The sequence below is a fragment of the Netta rufina genome (assembly GCF_964035555.1).
Source record: "Netta rufina genome assembly, chromosome: Z".
Classification (NCBI taxonomy): domain Eukaryota; kingdom Metazoa; phylum Chordata; class Aves; order Anseriformes; family Anatidae; genus Netta; species Netta rufina.
This window is the reverse complement of record NC_140126.1, coordinates 67377634-67397618: the sequence shown is the minus strand read 5'-3', so window position 1 is coordinate 67397618 and position 19985 is coordinate 67377634. Positions and strand designations below refer to the sequence as shown.

Genomic DNA, 19985 nt, shown 5'->3' with positions numbered 1-19985 from the left:
CTTCAATGATCCCATAAAGCTAAATCACTGCTTATAAATTTAAGATGGGCACGTAAAATGCCATATAACTTATTACTTATTCACATGCACAAAGCTTTTCTTCATTTAGTGTTTTACAGAAAACCCTTGATTTGCTGTATCCATAGATGAAAACGAAGTAATTTAGTTAAGACTACCAGTTTTGTTGACTAACATTAAAAACTAATAGCAATAACCAAGCAAAGACATATGGATCTTTGTAGATCGGAATGTGCAAAGATTCAGCGGGCAGAGATGTGTTGTCACGTTAGAGGGTTCTTAAGTGGTGACTGCTTTTTCTAAAACATCCTCCCACAAACACGGACAGTGATGCAGAGGGGTGTTTTCCAGCTACCCAGCTCGGTGAGATTCATAGTGCAGTTATGTACTATTCATGTTTAATATGACATTTCAACAGCACCAAGTTAGAACAGAAATATCTTAAATCATCCACACGGATGATTTGATATCTGATGTGCTACCCTTTTATCTGCTTAGAAGCAACTTGAACTCAGCGATCAAAGCTTTCATTCACCATCATTAATAATTATAACCATTTTAAACAGCAAAGAAAATATTTTATGGCATATAATTTTAAAAATATATGTAATGGATGGCTCCAAGTAACAGGCAAAATATTTTTCTGAGGGAGCAACTACTGTAATAAAAAGAGTTAAAAACAGTGCTATTTTTTTTTTTTCCCCTCAGGAAATGCCTATGATTTGTCTCTCAAAAGTGGCATCTTCAAGTCTAATTATTATTCTCAGTGACATAACCACAAAAGTAACATCAAAGCCTGTTAACAGGAATAATAGATACTTTCGGTTTTCTCGAGAGTCATGTGTTTTTATTTACCTCATACAATCAGCCCTCCTCCTCCAAAACACACAGTGCTTCATCTATTAGGACAGCCAAAAATAATTAGAATATATTTATATTTGAGGCCAGAATATATTATATAACATAAAGGATTTTTCTGCTTATGCTGACCAATATCCAGTATATATTTGGCCAATTGATTGATCAAAATCCAGTAAAATTAATATTTCATTAATAATTAATGACTACATTTTACATACAAATTGTCTCTTCCTCCAAGTGAAGTAGATTTACTTTTAAAGGAAAAAGAATCAGGTATTTAGAAGCAAACAAAACAGCTGTGTAAGATGTAGTTTAAATATACCGTTGTTTGTTTTTTTAACTGTGCACTGATGTTTGCTGTGTACATAATTAGTGCAGAAACCCATATAATTTAGTTGATCTGTTTTTAATCTAAGCAACAATAGTACAATATCCTAAAAATTAATTAGCACTTGTGCAATCAATCACATGAAGTCTGTCTGAATATACACACACACACACATAATTTGTAAACAGCTTAATTTAATTTTCTTGGAATCCTTCTCTTTTAATTTCAAATTTAACTGAGCTGTAATTACACACCTCCATCATGTGCATGGCAAACCTGTTTCATCTTTGTCACACTACATATTAAAAAATTTAGCATATGCAATTTCTTGATACAGATCACATGTTGAAATAACAACCTTTGACAGTTCAACACACTACAAAGGGATCTTTTAAAGATACCCTGGAAAAAAAAGGCATGAAAATGAAGCTCAATTCAGAAACAGTCACCTCCAACAACTAGCCAGGAAACCTGTGTTCTAATTTATCATTACTTTAAAATTACAGCAGTACTTCCTCGCTTCCAAACAACCGCAAATGGATCATTCTGCAGCATCACTGTATGAAAGCCACACATTTGACTGCCTCAGCCCTTCTGGTGATGTGTGAAACCGAGTTCGGCTTAAAGTTGATCTACATTTCGCCTTCAATAGAATTCTGCATGAAGTAAGCTTTAGCTGTTCAGTGATTGCCAGAAGTACATTGGAGCCACAGGAGTTTGCAGTCAGCAAGGAATCAACTCTGCAGGTGAAAGGGTAAATCACTGATGAAACCATAGGTGTTAATGAGTTCCAGTAGAAAAGGAAGGAAAGATACAAGTCTATAAGCATTTGTTCTGTCAATCAACTGTATTGTCCATTTTTCTTCAATATTAAAAATTGATTTTTGTTTATTCATATAGCTTGGGATTTTATAAGCCTCATCAATACAATGGCAGGTTGCAGAACTGGCAAATGAACCTTGAAATGAAGGAAGAGAGGCTAAAAATAAGTATCAAGTTTTGCTACTGATTGACATGTATAGGGTTGTATAGGGCAACTAGGATGCGAATGTCCTTGCAGGTGAGATTTCTCAGTTTCCACAGGAGGCAAAGGGAGGAATTCAGTGCCTTAAGGACAGGGGTTATCTATACACAGCAGCAGTAAAACTTCTTGCCACAGTCCATGTGGCAGTTCCATAAGCCTGTGTCTTTACAGTCAAAGAAGACAGCACACAGTCTTCCCAACTATCTTTCTCCCATTATCTGCTTTTGTTTCTCTCCTCGAATAAATCACAGGTTTCCCAAACAGCTAGATGACATCTACTGAAGACAACACATATTCCAAGGCAGTTATCTGTTGAACTGGATGTATACATATTTATTTATTTACTTTTTCTAATTTGTGTCTTCTGATTTCTAAAAAATAATAGAAAAATGTTGCTGTGGGTAAGTGATTACAGTCAGGTATAATTTACTCAGGTTACTGCCATCGTTTACTGAATGCAACCATACTTCTCTCAGCTGTATTTAATGAGAGGTGTAGTTCATAACCAAATTTATGCTGCATTATGTTACTACCATTTTACTCTCTATACTGTTGATGCTAGAGAAAATCAATTGTACTTTAAGAGATCTGTAAGAAACTTGCTACTAAAGACAGTGTACTTGACCATCAACAAAACTGAGAAAAAAGTGGAAAAGGGGGAAAGGAAAGGGGAAAAGGCAGAAGTGAAAGGGGGGAGGGAGAAAAGGAAAAGAATTATAAACCTTGCAGGATAGTTAAGAATGTACTCATTATGACAACCTCTGCTGTAATAATAATCTCCACAAATTACTCTTAAATATCTATGGCACTATTACAAATTATCTAATTTGCTTTCCAAGTTACAATCAAAGGAAAATCACGTGTTACAACATCATTTTACTTACCAAGAACCACAGTCACAAACCTCATACTGTAATAAAAATTGATTTATGTTTATATGTAAACACACACATTTAAAAAAGAATTTTATGAGCAGCCAAGTAGGAAAATAGCACTACTCAACAGAACCAGAATTTTTGTAATTATTTCAGGGAATGATAGGAGGAAAAGTTTTCATTCTATAATACAAATTACTTAAAAATAAATACCTTCAAAATGAAAAAATGTAGAATTATGATTTTGAAACTGTATTTAAAATTATACATAAGTGCCTTTTCTAACAAGCATTTACTCTACTCTGAAATTATGTAGATAATACTATTTACAGAGGACATGAAATGACAAACAGTTAAATACTAAACATTTAGGGACTTCTAAGTAATCCAATCTACCACGTTGTACTAAATATTATACCAAATATTCAACAACAACAAAAAAAAGCTTCATAACCAAGAAAAAACTCCATTTTCTTTATTTCAGTTGTGACACAGAAGACAAACAGTGGAGGAGAGTAACAATTAGACGACCAGCAGTATAAAAACACTGGTATTTGTCACTTTCAGGCACTTTCTCAGAAAATAAGTTTAACTGTTTATTTAAAAAAAAAAAAAAAAAACTAACAAATTAGCTTTTTCAAAATTAACCATGCTTTTAACTTTCTCAAAATGAATCATCGTTCAACTTAACTAGAACATTTACATTACTGTGAGCTGGGCCTCAAGGAGAAATAAGCATCTGAGAGCACCTTGCAGAATGCTGAAGGCTGTCACACCACAAAAGACTCTTCAAAATGGCATTTTAAAAGAAGTGTATATAAATCAAGTTTCTCAAGTAGTTCAGAAGTTGCTAATAAATAAAATAACTGGTTAATTTCTAACCATGGGGTTATAACGAGCTTGATTTTTCTAACCTGTCCTGAAGGCACCAGGTTCACAGCATAGCTCTGTACATTGTACCTCCTCGAGGAGGTAACACAGCAAAGACACTGCTCAGTGCAGCATCAAACCAGCCCATCTGTGCCAGCGATGGAAGCAGCACACCAAAGGCAATGAAAACTACGATCAATGGCTTAAGCCACAGGTCAGGATACACGGTAAGAGTCTGAATGAGGAATGCCATACCCAACCCAAATATACTTTAGCGCTGAAGAGAAAAGATACAATGTTCTTCAAAACATACTGAAGCTTTAATCTGAACAACCTCAGGGTTGTTTTTTTACATCTCCAGCTTTCATCAGAGCCTTAATAGCTCTGGCCCTCATCTCGAGCTCCAGGAGCTCCAGCTGCTGTGCTGATGGCTGAACATCTTCCGAGGGAGGAACAGCTACGCTTTCTGTTTTGGACTCCTTTGGGCTAGATTCTGCCAGCCCCAGTATCTCATTCACGCTTTTCTCAATGTCCTTCTGAAGGTCATCTATCTGACCGGCTCCACTTCCGCTGGTGTTTTCTTGCACATCTGAGCTGTCGTCTTCATTGCACGGACCTTCTATATCACTATCATATGCATCTGCATTTATGCTGAGGACATCGCTATCTTCTCCTTTGCCTGTAACACAAATGTAACAATCATATAATGACCTAACAGAACAATTTTTCTCTCAACTTACAAAATCACTTCTGCTTAAAGCACTTCTCTGTAGATTAAGGGTGGCAAAAAGATCTGTGAATTTGAGACAACTAATTCCTCCTCTTTTTCTTCTCCATCTTTTAAGGCTGATCTAATTTAGACAAGTGTTAATGCATTTTTATGCCAATTTAGAAGAACATACAGTATTGCAAAGCTGTAGTACCGGGAAAATTTATTCCATCATATGGAGTTACATGATCTATTTTCCCCAATTAAAAAGCCATAAGGTTTTATATCACAAGGAAGTTTCTGCAGTGCAGAATTGGTTATTGTTATCTTTAAAGTAAGCTTAGTTTTCAAAATGCAATTTTAAAAACACTTTAAAACTATTTTACTTATTTTAAAAGAAATGGGACACTATGTCAAGCAGAATACTGAAGACTAATAGAAAATCCTATTACAGTGTAACTATTCAGAATCTATCATACAACTATTTCAGACATATTTAACTCACGTCAGTAAAAATGGAAAGTTACAGTATTGGCTTTTAACACTGGCAAAAAGTTAGGAGTTTACTAAGAAGAGCAATTAGATGAGGCAGTGCTGTAAGATAAAAGCCAAACTCTGTCAGAGCTCAAGTAACTGATCTTACAATTTGGCTATAGAGAGACTACTGCTTGTGACACCTTGGCCTCAAAAATTATTAGTGCATGGCCAACCTCTGTATCTTTTGAAACTTACCATTCATTGCTTCAAATAAAGAATTTATAACCAAATGATGATAAAGTTACTGCCTTTAAAGGCTTTATAATTGCACCACTGTCCAGAAGTACAGCTGTGTTCCTTGTTAATTAATATTGAAGGCTTACAGTTAAAGACCTGTATTTTTGAAATAAGTATAATTTCGTATCATAAATATTTGAAAAAAGTTTGCATTCCTGTGTAAGCTACTGTAAGCCATAATGATCCTTTATATAGAAAAAATATTTAATAAACATCAAGACAGTACTGCAAACATGTTTTGTTTTTTGTTTTTTTTCTTTTAAACACACCGTGAAGGTTGTCAAACACTGGCACAGATTGTCCAGAAAGGCAGTGGAGTCTCCATCCTTGGAGACACTCAAGATGCAGCTGCGTAGGATCCTTAGCAGCCTGCTCTTGCTGACCTTGCTTAAGTATGGGGATTAACTATGACTTAGGATAACATTTAAGTCCCTATTCTGGAATATTGCACATTACCCTGCCAGAGAATTCACTCCTGATTCAGGGTGTTGCACCATCATCAGCGATGACCCTCCAGCACTTCATAACACTGTTTACAGTACACAACTGCAAAAACTGCCCACCGTGCTTCAGAATACATCAGATGCGGGAAATACACAGCTAATGTGTGCAGCATCTCCAACATCCTAATCAAAACTGTTAAGAAAGTATCCAGCTCTGGGAAATGCAGTATTAGCCACATAAATAAAGTTTACATAGAATTTTTGGTCTTCAATTTCTGTAAAATAAATTACAATTCACAAGCCTAAAGCACAAATGATTCTGAAGCTATATAAAATCCTCACAGTGGTGTGTAAAAAATACTCATATGAGATGTGCATACCAGAGCCTTCTTCAATCTTAAGTGTTTTTGCCATGTTTCTACTGTAACAGTAGCTTCAAGGTTAGTATTTCAATTTCAGATGCAGTCTGACCCATTTCTTATACTAAAAAATCAACTTTGTACACTATCTTCTCAACTCTGCCCTGCAAGATACAAAATACGTGAAAGATCAGAAGTAATGACAATCAACAGGATAAGGAAATGGAAATACATGTACTTCTGTCTTGCATCAGTCAGTATTTACCTAACATGCTGCTCAACAGGACAGCATTTCCATGGATCAAAAACCAGGCACATCAATGGCTTTCAACTCAATACATGAAAGTTACCTCCTGAATATGTTCATATTACCTAATTCACTGCCAAAGGTAAACTGACTTTGTACCAGGCCTGGCTGGACAGGTGTCCATTTTCTTCACAGATGCCCCTATGGTGCTATGTTTTGAATTTGATATCAAAAGTGTGTTGATAACACACTGTTGTCTTGACTACTGCTGAAAGTGCTTGCCAAGCCTTGAGGCTTTCTCTGCTTCTCACTCTGACCCCATAGCAAGTAGGTTAAAGACAGGCAAGAGGTTGGGAGATAAATAGAGCCAAGGCAGCTGACCCAAACTGATCAAAGGGATATCCCATATTATATGACATCATGCTCAGCAATAAAAGTTAGAGAAAAGAAAGAGGAAGGGGTGATCTGCATGGTTATAGCATTTGTGTTCTGTAGCTGTTATGCATGCTGAGGCTCTGCTTTCTAGGACATGGCTAAAAATTTGTCTGTCAATGGGAAGTAGTGAATAAATTCCTCATTTTGCATTCCTTGTGCATGCAGCTTTCCTTTACATATTACAATGTCTTTATCTTGATCCAAGAGTTCTTCTTGCTTTTGCTCTTCCAATTCTCTCCCCTGTGCCACTGGGGGAGGAGTAATTGAGCTGCTCTGCGGTGTTTAGCTGATAGCTGGGGTCAACCCATCGTAAAACTCTGTGTGGTACTGGTAAGATATTAAACAAACAAGTCATTTAAAGCAGCCTTGGGTTCCATTCAGAATTCAGGCCTGCCAAAACTGCATAATATACAGTATTCATACATGTCTATTTGCCTACAAATGTTGTTTAATTAGCTGGTGGGCTTCATTTCCCTTCTTTTTCACTTTTAATTTTACCCAGTAATAAAGCTCTTGCTTGGCATTTCTCATTACCTTTTTCATTTTGATAACTTACTTTTTCTTTCAGCTACATTTGTGAAATTCATTCTAACATGCTTTATTCTTTTTTTTTTTTAACCCCTTTTGTTTAACCCCTCAATCTGTTTTTTCCCACAGCATCATGAGCTGCAGAAGAAGGATTAGACCTACATTTTATCATTTATATTGATATTCTCATAAACTCTTTAAAGGTAGCACCTTCAGTGAAGTCACTATTATAGCCCTAAGCCATCACGATACTCTGGTTGATAAAGTCATAAAAAACAACAGTGAAAGAATCACTGGGAACAGTCATTAATTCCCTTTGATAATACAAAAGTGGAAGAGATCTGCAGAAATCTGTCAGGTCTAAGGCTACTCTATATAGTACACCAGGCAACACTTACATCTGCTCCTGACAGTTATTATGTTGTTACAATTCCCTTCTCCGTTTAATTCCCCTCACTAAATACCTCTTAAAAAAACACCCTTCATACAGTTCTTACAGGGGAGATATCTTTAAAGAGAGCATTCTGAATTGTAAAATAGGAGTTGCAGGAACCACATAATGCTATGTGGTTTCTTGCTTCACAGAAGAAAAATATAGCTTATAAGAATTTGCAACATTCTCTGATAGGAAAAGCTATTTCTGATGTTACTGAATAGATATAGTCCAAATGAAAATAGACTGAGACAGAAACGCCTACAATTTGGTGCTTCGTCTACAAAATAATACTGGCAGTTGTTATATGGTGTTGTTTTAATGATTGGAATAAAACAAATACTGCTGCTGGTTAAAGAAACAGTTTCCTTACACAACAGTTACTCAAATGAGTACCACTAACTTGCCTACTTTTGTATTTTCTATTCTTCCAATATTGTAGTACCTGAGTGTCTCACCCACTGCACTTTGCATTTAAAAAGAAAAAACACACAAGACAAAACTTTCCCTCTTATAGATCCGAAGAGTTGAGTACTTCTACTCTGCTTTTACACTACAAAATGCACCAGTCATCAGGAGTAGTGGGTGTTAAGCACCATTCCCAGAGACCTCAGCTCGGCACAATCAAAACAACCTATCACATATCAAGACTGAATACAATGATTAAATTACAAGCAGTTCTTTGGCAAACAGTTATTACAGCGGATTTCCACGAATGTCAAAACAGAGTACTCTTAAGATCATTTCAACACAAAGTAAAACTGAATCTCAAAGCATTCAGCAAACAGCAATGGCAGTACTAGCAATCACCTACAGATCAAGATACTGAAAGAACTGAAGTTCTTCAGCTGATAAACTAGAAGAGAAAAGCCAAATGAACCTTGCAAGATCATTCAGTCATGTTCTGGAAGCTAAATTACCAAACTCTGAAGAGCTATTGTTTGCTTCTATCCACAAAAACCTCCAGACTTAAAGTGCTGAGAAGCCAAATTTTCTACAACGTCTTCTTCAGTGTTCCTTTCTACTTTCATGGAATTGGGCCCAAAGGAGAGGTTGAAACCGTTCATCAAGTGATTTCTCTGAGGATGCATCTCTATGATTGCAGGTACGGCTCATGAGTTAGTAGTTATCTTGAACTAGTCACTGTCCAACATCATTCTAATGGGAAGTGTCCTTGCTCGTGGCAAGAGGGTCAAAATTGGATGATCTTTAAGGTCCTTTCCAACCCAAACCATTCCATGTTTCTATGATTAAGAGAGCAAAGTTTCATCTTTCTCCACTACATACCTTGTTTTGATTCCTGACCTTCCAGTTTGTTGTCGTCTCTTAAGGAAGAAGTAGAGTCTATACTGTTGTCCTGCCTGGAAACAAATGACACCACATCTTAATCTACATCTTTTACAACTTAAGAGGATTTTTCAAAGAAACATTAACTAAAAAGAAAATATGTGGTGGTAGGGCAATAGGAATGTGCTGTCTCTAAGCATTTGAGAATGAGCTTTTCTTTGCTTTCCCTAGTAACCTGCAAGAATTAAGTAATTATTTCAATACACCCCTTAGAATACCAATCTTCACTGATAGGCTCTTCCTAGAAGCTTGTCTCTAAAGCTCAGAATAAATGGTCACGGAGTTAAATATTTTGAAAAACTACTGTTTCAGTTGCACTCAAATACTCTTTCCTTTTGAAATTAAGAAGCTATTTTCATGAAGTTATTGTCACCCTACCACCACCCACCTTTTCTACATCACAATCTCATGTTTTCACTAAGGGCTGCTTTTTAAAAGGAAATGCAACTTAACCTTTAAGTTGTATTCAACATCCATGTTTATTTCTTCAATTTAAGGATTTCTACCCTTGACCTGTAAGGTTTCACCTGCTTTACACCTGGGATAAGGAAAGGGTACTTCTGTGAAATGTTCATGTCCTTCATATATTTTGTACACACTATTTGGACAAATTGTGAAAATACTGTGAAATATACAGGGCAAATAAAGGACAGCCCTCAGAGAAGGACCTAGACTCACAGAAAAACTTCGATTACCATGTTTAGCAAGCATTTTGACAGTAGTATTGCCAATTTCCTACCCAGAACGTCATTGTGGCATTGATTTCTTACAAGTTAACATGCAACCACCCTGCCCGTTGGAGCTAAACAGCGCTATAAAAACGATAGCAAGATTCTGGTATCACAGATTTAAATGTAATGATTTTAACAACTTGTCAGTAATGGCCTGAAGGCCTCTTCTGTAATTGAATACAGATCTGTTTTCTCCAGGCTCTCAAGGATGTTTGGTGTGTGCTTTTTTTTTTTTCCAGGTGTCCAACGACCATGTCGGGAGGGAGAACACCATTATACTTCTTGACGACTTGGTCTGAGAGACGGAGTTATTTTGATGGCTATTTCCTTTCCTATGGTAGTAGAGGTTACAAATCAATTGACCTTGTTTCTCCCACGTTTGCACCCAGTGCAATATAAATGTGTATAGAATAGTGCAATAATTAAGGAGAACGTGCCCACAGAAAAGAGGTACACAACACATGAAGAAATATTTTAAGTGTTCCTCACTTTAAATAAGGAACCCCCAAAACAAATTTACTGCTCAATATTATTTTAATAAAATTTGAATAGATTATTTACTGCAATGCATTTTTCTCAAAACATCTCAGTAGTACGTATCCTTAAAATTTGCTTTCCTGCTTAGTCAACTCAGGAAGTATTTTCCCAATTCTTTCATTTCTGATAGACTTTCCATTCCCAGGCTGGACTGAATGCAAACTACATGTTCAAATAGGTATGCTGAACATGAAGTTGTATATACTCGCTAACCCCTTCACAAAATCATTTAAACTTTGCCTCTTCACAAATAGTTGCTCATTTATTTTCTATTTGAGTCATCAATCTTGTACCACAAAGGCCACAGGTGTTGCAAGATTGATTACAGCCCTCACATGCTAGATGTAAAATAAGCCGAGGAATTCTACAAATAAATTAGTTTTGCTCTATGTGACAGTTTAGACATGTTAACCAGAGCCTCAAACTTCTCAGTGTAACAACATGACATTGCCATTTATTAAGTGGAGCAGCAAAGGATAGGCAGCAAGGAAAAGTTTTGCACACATAAAGTTAGAGATAACTGAGACCCATCACAATTACCAGTCCCGTGCGCCTGTGGAGTTTAGAGTGGGGGAAATCACAGAATGGTTTGGGTTGGAAGGGACCTGGAAGATCATCTAGCCCCAACCATTCCTGTCAGCACCCAGTGTCAGCTCCAGGCTGCAGCTGGGAACCAAAGCTTGAATGGTGCAACGCTTTGAAGCAGTGTCACAGCTCCTGGGGAGTAACATTTCCCCTCCTACCGTCACTCCATTATTGGGAGGGAGTAGGCCAGATGTCAGCACAGACTACCAGTTACACCTGCCCATGATGCTGTCACAGAACACCTTCCCAGAAATTTCAGGTTTTGTTCTCCTGTCACCTACTGAGCCAAAGCTGAGGCTCATCGTACTCCGTTGTGTTCTCCTGTCTGTGCTTTTAAAGATCTGGGGAGGAGAAGGATGTTATTAACCTGACCAGCACAGGGGGATCACCCTGCCCAAGTTGTTCTGAGGGCTGTCAAAGGAAAGCAGCAGCCTGTTTGCCAGGAGAGAAAACGACTAAGGGCAGTCAGCTAGAGAAGTCACCTTACAGACTAAAGGGAGTTACTGCCCACAGCAGCATGGGGCTCGTTACAGTATGCTGGGGAAGAACATTTCAGGATTGTGTAAAACTTACTTGGGGATATGTTTAAGGGTGTGGTAATATGCAGGGCATTATCAGATGTTTAGAGGAAGGACCAAGGATGGTAAAAGGTAGACTTAGGCAGATTGGTGAAGAACAAGCATAGGGAAACAGAGAGAAAATAAGACAAAATCAGTCAGATGAATATAAACAGGTTGCTGGTCAGCACACTTGTCTTGCAATGCCCTGCACCTGGTCACCAGTCTGCCCTGCCTTCTTGTGGAACTCCACAGCTAACCATTCTTCCAAACGAGAGGTCTGTGTGTGCCTAAGAGCCAGCAGCTGCAGAGAGGACCACAGGTGACAGGGGCCTGCAATACTGTGCTGCCAGAGAATAGACAGCATGGAAAATGTGCACGCCTCCTCAGGGAAGTTCGGTGTCGTGCATCAGTGTGCAGCAAACCTCAGGCAAGTTTAGCTATTAAGTAGGATGAGATATCTGAGAGTCAGGTGCCAAAGAGACTGCAAGATTAGAGGCCAAATTCCAGAGAGACCAGGGTCTGCAAGTACTTGAATCAAAGGACCGTAGATCTGCCATTTCCCCAGCAGATAAAGAGTCAAGGAGTCACCTACTTGGGACAACACAGGTCTGGACCAGCTACTGGAAAGGTCTGTGTGTACACAAGGAGGTCTGAGCAAGCAGCTGGAGTGGTGCTGCAAACCTTGCAGACTTGAACACCTTAGTGTCAGCAACTACAGAGACATGTTGGCCACAGACCAGCTACTGGCCAACACAATCAGGTTGTGATGCCCCCATAACACCTGCTTATCACCAACAGCAAAAGCTGCTTAGGCTCCTCACGCCCCATCCTCTCCCCCCACAAACACACATTCTTCATCCTTTTGAACTGAGCAGTCACCTCTGCACTGGACAGCAACACGTCTTTTAGCAATGCGTTACTGTCTGACCTTGCACAAGAATTTTCAGAAGGAAAGAAGACAAGTTTCACATCCTTGATACCACAAGGAGCTCTGAAGCCAAATTTCATCAGGTATTAAAATCACTCATTTGACAGAAAACTCATTGACTTCTTTGGTTCAAAGAAATGGCTGTGAAGTTACATATACCCACTTCAAAAGCTACATAAAAAACTAATTCTGAATTGGAATTCACACATCAAAAATTGTTGTAAAGTTTCTTCATGCTATCTTGACAGTATCACTGATTATAGTAGAGATATTCTTATAAAGATTACCTACTGTCAGAAAGAAATTATTGGATCCCCGAAGTACTTTTACAGCACATTTTATATTTTGTCGTTGCTTTTCCAGAATTGGCTGGATTGGACCGTATTACTTGTGACCTGTCACCGTTTCGTAAGTAGGCTTTCTGCACCATCTTGTGGCCAAGTAGATGCAGTTCAACTCATGGTTCAATTTCATTCTCAGTTTGTTAATCTTACTTTGTTTATGTACAGGAAATATTTTTACAAATTAACTATACTGAGGCACAGATTTAAGAAAGGGCAGCACAAAATCATGTCACCAAATGATGGGAGCAGAAGATATGTTAATCTAAAAGTAAGGCATAGCATATAAATTTAAAATCCATTTCATGCATATTAATTTTTCAAAGCAAAAAGTCATTTGTTCACATTATACATGTGAACATACCACTGTAAATTGTAATAGTATGTCTCTTCTTTTAATACATGTTTTTCTTACTACTGCCAATAATTTACTTTCAGTCCTTCAGGTTATTTAAATAGCCACCTAAGGGAACTTGAAAGACACAGTTTAAGCACCTACTTATAGCTTATGAATAAGATGCCTACCTGTTTTTTCAGGACATTAATTAGCTAAATCCTTTCAATTAAATGTCTACCATTCAGTTGGAAAACTTGACATAAATCAATTATCTTGTTTTAATGGTACTCCACTGCAGACTAACACAGATATATGAAAATTACTGTTAAACTATCTATACAGAGCTCACAAATGACCTAGCTCATCTATTATAGCAGCCTTTTCCAGTTTTGGCAAACATAGACCCTGATACTGCTGTTTTTCTGCCTGCTTATTTCAGAATTCATAGCATTTAACTCTGAAGAAGCTGGTGACAAAATAACAGAGCATTTTACGTGATGATGCAAACAGCTGAAGCTTTTTCAGAGATGAACTTTTAGAAAAAAAAATCAAGACTTTTGTTTTTAGTTAAAGAACATGTCTAAACTGTAGCTCTGAAACACTCTGAACTCACAAAATTGCCTTACAGAAATCTAGCAGCATTGAACCTCCCATACCTCTTTAAGATGTGAAATATTATACGCATTTTGCAATAGTAAACATCTTTTGAATTAGATCTTTAAAAAAAACATAAAATTCCTCCAAAGTCCTGGGATGTTTTTGATGGTTTCCTTAGTAAACAAGGCTTTCTTCTAATTTAATTCACAAGTTCACTTGCAAAGCATCAATCATCATCAAAGGGACTCATTTATATAGAGTACTTTATATTGTTACTTTATACTTTAAATAGCCAGCAGAAGGTAAAGATCAAAAGGCAAAATTAGTTTACATAAAGGTGCGTACTGACACCATTCACAGACCGTGCAAGAATGCAAAGGGGGGAATACGGTCACAAATGAGTTCCAAATGGAACCCAAGAAGAAAAAGTGTCACAGGGTATTAAACCTGTATCACATGAGAAAAACTGAAGCATCACTCATCTTAGTATCTATCACTCCACTTTCTACAATATTTGTGTTTTCACAAACCTGGTATATGATGAGATGTGATCAAAGAAAATTACTTCATTTGATAATTTCATAATTTGTTCTTAGCCAAAGAAATGAGGTCTCTGTTGAATCAAATATACTGACCAGCACACAAAATTTGGATTACTATCATTGTCTTTCTCACCTCTTCCCTTCTGTTTCATAAATCTAGATGAACTCGCCAAATTAGCAGCTAACTGATACCTTAATCAGCCCAACACTCCTGTAAGGCCACTGTGTTTCAAAAGGCTTGTTAAGTTTATGCACGGAATCTGTGGGCCAGCTGCAGACAGGTCAGCAACCAAACCAGAAAAAGCTTTTGGCTTTCCTACATGCTTTTTGTTTGCTACAGTCACATTTAGACCCAAAATTTGACACATTTTGGGTGATAACTATTAGCATTCTTTTCCCCCTCAACTACTTCTGTAAAGACTGTCTTTATTAAAGGAGTGACTTCATAATACACTACACAAAAGTTGTCTTTTTTTTAAAACAAACAAGAAAGTATTTTAAGAAAAGGTTAAAAATGTTGGCCTTTGCAAAACTGACAGATGTCAGCCTAAGAATGAGCAGCTAGAAACCTCTGTACTTCAAACTCTAAACATTAATATAACATTCCCAGCAGGAAAGATGGGAACAGGCAAGCGTCAGCACTGCTTCAGCTGGGATAGGAATGGTGGACCAGAAACAAGGATGCAAGGAACATGATACATCTCAGCTGAACTCAAAACACTCTTTACAAAGTTCATGGATTTCACTGGGAGGGGTTTTGTTCAACCTGCTCTAGTTCTACTGAAGAGGATTAATCTAAATCACATTACCTCACTTTTGGCTGCAGGTAAGGATTGTGCATATGTTCAATTATCACAAATTAACTGATGGGCAATAATGCCAGTGTAAATTTCAGTGATGTGCTTATGAAACATCTGATGTTATCAAATAACTAGGCCATGTAACTGCAATGCTTCCTAGCAGTAACAGCTCATTGTCATTCTACCAAAAAAAAAACATATAATTAAGGATATAGCAGAGGTCTTTCAGTGCTACAGTTGATCACTTCTCACGAAAAATTCCAGTATCATTCAATATTTTAAAATTAAGCTTTGAACTGTTTTCTTTTACTCACTGACTGACTGATTCACCTCCAGTCTTGTCTCCTCCATCTCCATCCTCGTCAGTATCAGAATCAGCTCCACTCTTGCCTAGATATACACAATTTCAAACATGCAAATTTAGGCATCTAGTACAATTAGTGCTACATAGTTAGCCTTATTTTTTAATGATTAACTCTACTGAGATCAGAAAAGGGTTTTCCCCCCAGTTCAAACAGATGTTCTAAGAATCAGACTTACACAGAGTCAAAAAGATTATTCACGAGATGCCTGCTAGCCACACAGTTGCCATTTTTCAGTTACATTATATTATGGAAAAACAGGATAAATACTGCTACTGCAATATTATAGGCACTAAAAATAAAGCACAGGAGACAAGTAATAGAAGGTACCACTCAAGATTCAAATGGCTCCACTTAATTGAGGAGACAGCAATTTGTTTACAAATGAATTCTATGGCCCTTAAATACCAAGTGGAAATTCAGTAAGATACTGATATGCTGAAATATCATATCCTTAATCAAAATATATGCATTGTGTGTCTCAGCAGAGCAAAGGCATGCACTAAGAATCCTTTAGCTACACTGATTGTTCCAGTGCAATTGTTAATACAGTTGAACTGGTATTGCAGTACATCTGATTTCCCCTCCGGAGAACCAGGGGACAACTTAATGCCGATTTAACTAAAGAGTGGATTTCAAACAATGCTTCTAAATTCCTGCCTTTGTTTTTACCATCCATCAAGTCAAAAGCTTTGTTCTTAGTCTAAGTACTAGGGAAAGGAAGCTAATACTACTATGATCTGAATGTATCCCTAATACCTTCAGAATTACTGGATGATTTCACCCACGATTAAAAGATCAAGACCAGCATATATATACATATACGTGTCAGTACCTGGAAACACAGGCGCAGTTTAATGCAGACTACTTTTGTTTTCCTTATTCCCTCTGTGTACAGTGGTGCCTAAAAGTTGCATTCATACCTTCAAGTATCTTCAAAAGTTTTTTTTCAGATAACAGCTCCAACTGCTCCAAGCAAAGCCTTTTGATTTCATCCATGGAACAGTTCTAAGAAGACAGATAAGACAGACCACAAGCCACTAAGATTTCTGAGGACAGAAAAATTATGAAAGCTGAGTAGTTCTTCAGCCCTACTGAGAAACTCAGATTGCAAGTCCTTTCTCTATTCTGACATGCACTGATGCAACTACCAAAGAACATTAGGTAGGTGGGCCAACCACCAAAAATATTTGTTTGTTTGTTTTGGTATTGTTTTCAAAATTAAGCAATATACAGTATCAGTCACTTGAGCTTTGCCTGAGAGTTTTCACTGCTGTTGTGACACTGAGCTGTAGAAATAACAGACTGCAGGTGTAAAGCATGAAACAGTAACCCAGATCACTCCTAATTCTCCATCACTCAGGAGCAGGTGAATTACATAATTAAATCTGCAAAGATCAAAGCCAATTGTTGAACCCAAGTTCATGAAACAAAGTAAACAAAAGTGTCAACAAAGCACAAACAGGAATCATACATCATATTGCACGTCATAAGAAAGAAACTGTAAGAAAGTTGTAATCTGTGATCCACTTCTCATTTTTGATACATACCACACACCGAGTCCAGCTAGTTTCACATCTCTTGTACTTCTGGGTATGCCCTTGGTGAAACAGTGATAATTTCACACTCATAAATAAGCTGTGCACACTTACATGTACCAACATTATTAAGTGTTGAGCATACTGTAATATACACCATCCTACTGCAGGCTTGGTTCTACACCACTAGACAACTGCCTTTCCAATTCAGTTATGCCTTTGCCTCTGGCCATTCTAGACCTCTTTTCTTCTTCCAGATATGAGAAACAGGAGAGACTGTAAGCAATTCAATAAGAGTTTAAAATGAGTAAGTCTCACCTTAGTTGTAACCGGTCTCATAGATTTAGATAAAATTTAAGACAGAAATTGAAAAACTACTAGTTAAACACTGCACAAATGGCATTTAACCAGAAGCTTCTTCCCCCATATAGACCGTTCACCTATTTTCACCAAGTCCCACTGTTCTCAATACTCAAAACGCATATGTTCTAAGTCAGTAAAACTCTAGAGGCACTACTATTAAATTCCAGAGAAATAACAGCTTCCAGAAGCTGTTTATCACGAAGGGGCATTATGGCCTCATCTCAGACATTAATAACTTATAAAGAAATTTAGATAACACATAAATAGAAGTCAGACTTTTATTAACAAATCAGCAAACTTGTTACTGCACAATACTACTGAATTCACTCCATGCAATTAGAAACTCCTTTTACATTAAGAATAACCAGTACAGATAGACAGTACAAAAATAATCAGCCCGCATTCAGCTGCAGCTGAGCTGTGGAAAATGGAGTAGGATGAAATAAGTGTATCAAATCTTAAGTGTCTCACTTTCAGAGACTTCACATAATCTTCATTTAAGAAAAACACAGGCAGTTTTTAAGACGGGAAGTCCACTAGACTTGAGAGATGTGATTTGTTATGCAAGCATTCAAGCTTGTGAAAAGCATACAAGTAGCTGTATTTCGTTACCTTTAAAATATCAGGCAGCATCTTCTGTAGTTTCTTCTCCCCTACGACACAGAAACACTGTTGAAGCATTTCTTTTTTGTCCGCGATGTAGAAACTAACTGGCTTGAGTGACACACTGAGATCTAATCCTCCTTCCTCTACATCACTGGGTTGTTCAGCTTCTTCCACATTTTCTCCGGACGGCACATTGCATTTTTCTTCCTAAACATCAAGAAGGCAAGTAGAATTTTCATCTTCTAGTGAACTGCAAAAGAAGGAAACTTAACACCTCATCTGTGATAGCAGTAGTTTTTCCTTCATAATTGCAAGGGACATCTTAAAGTAGATTTCTGAACTTCCAAATACTGTTTTAGCTTACAGGGTAAGGGTAACTGCATCACAATAGTTATGTTTTTGGTTACTGAAATCATTTTTACGCTAGGAAAAAATTTTAAACTTTCAAGAGACAAAAAGTATTCTTCAATACTAACTGGAAATTATTATCTTAAGATATCTTCCTGCTGCTTCTAAATCAAAGCATGCTTTAAGGCAGAATAAATCCGTTTATCTGATTTCCTTTGCAATTGAACGACCAAGTCGATAATCTGCAACTACCTTGCTAAGAAAGAAATTTGCACATGTTTCCACGTGGCACAGTTTTCCAAGGAGAAAAAAAAAAAAAAAAGGAGTTTTGCATGAGAAAATATATTTTCCATATTTGAAAAAAAAGATTGAACCATTAAAATCAGATATATTTTGAAGACACAGACAGTCACTCACGATCGTGTGTCACGCAGTCATCTTTGTATTTGAGCACAACTGGCTAGGACACAGTGATTGTGATTTGGGTCACCTCTGAGCGTGTGCCTCACATCGCTTTGCACTGGGTCTGGCCAGGATGGAGTACATCTTCCTCACGGCAGCTCACACGGTGCCACGCTTCAGATTTGTGACTAACACCCCAGCTGCGGACGAGGAGCATTTGTGCAGCACCAAGGCCGCCTGCCTGCCCCACTGCAACGAGCTGGGGGGCACAGCACCGGGCAGAGCCGCAAGGTAGCCGTGCAGCATTACCTCCAACACCACGCTCAGCAGCACAGAGGGCAGACAGGTGCCATGAGGGGCGAGCCACCCGTTTCGCTCAGGAGCTGGCTGGGGACCTGGACGCCCCTCGGAGGGGAGCGCCCCGCTGTCACCGCACTGCCTGCTTCGCTTCCCTTCTCTCCTCCTCCGCTCCCTCCTCACCCCTTAAGCCGTTTTTACCTCAGCCCAGGCCTCCTCCCCCGCTTTTTTTTTTTTTTTTTTTTTTTTTCCTCTTCCTTCCCTCTCCCCTGTCCCACCGGGGCAGGGTGCCGCAGCGATCCTTCCCAACCCCTCCCAGCACACCTCCACCGCCGCCGCCACCGCACCTCAGGGGCGCCGCGGGCGGACTCGGCGCTCCGGCGCTTCCTCTCGCCGCCCCCCGGCCCCGCGGCCCCCTCGGGGCAGCACGAACGGGAGCGGCGCCGCTTCTTCTCCTTCGACGACTTTCGGCCCGCCATCGCCACCGCCACCGCTACCGGGCCGGGCCGGGAAGGGCCGTGAGGGGCCGCGGCCCCGCCTGCTTCCCGCCGGGGGCGGCCGCCTCTTCCGGGCCGCCCTGAGCCCGCCCCGGCACCGGCAAAATGGCGGCGCCGGTCCCGTTCTGCCCCCCCCCCCCTTCACCCCCTCACAGAGGCGCTCTGCCCCACTACCCCCGACTACCCTCACAGGGGGGTAGTGGGAAGCCCTCAACAAAAGAGGGCAAAATCTCTCTGCAAGAGCTCTCAAAAAATCCCAACCGTGTTTGTTTGTTTGTTTTGTTGGTTTTTTTTTGTCCCCTGGTGAATTTAGAGAAAACAAGCTCAAATCAGGAGCACTGCTTCGAGTGCATTAAGTTATCT

The 19985-nt window shown here is 38.7% G+C and overlaps 1 protein-coding gene across 2 annotated transcripts; it reads right to left on the bottom strand.

Moving 5' to 3' along the window:
• Positions 1-3599: 3599 nt before the first annotated feature.
• CAAP1 (caspase activity and apoptosis inhibitor 1) lies at positions 3600-19628 on the bottom strand. Of its 2 annotated transcripts, XM_084304790.1 has the most exons (6): positions 19473-19628; positions 18085-18285; positions 16495-16579; positions 15524-15599; positions 9192-9265; positions 3600-4655 (listed from the first exon to the last, which is right to left on the bottom strand). In XM_084304790.1, the coding sequence occupies exons 1-6, from the start codon at positions 19602-19604 to the stop codon at positions 4312-4314; spliced, it is 912 nt and encodes a 303-aa protein (XP_084160916.1). In that variant the 5' UTR covers positions 19605-19628; the 3' UTR covers positions 3600-4311. The 2 variants fall into 2 exon arrangements, with proteins under 2 accessions (XP_084160916.1, XP_084160917.1); XM_084304791.1 differs by lacking the exon at positions 9192-9265 and having other exon boundaries at positions 15540-15599.
• Positions 19629-19985: the final 357 nt, after the last annotated feature.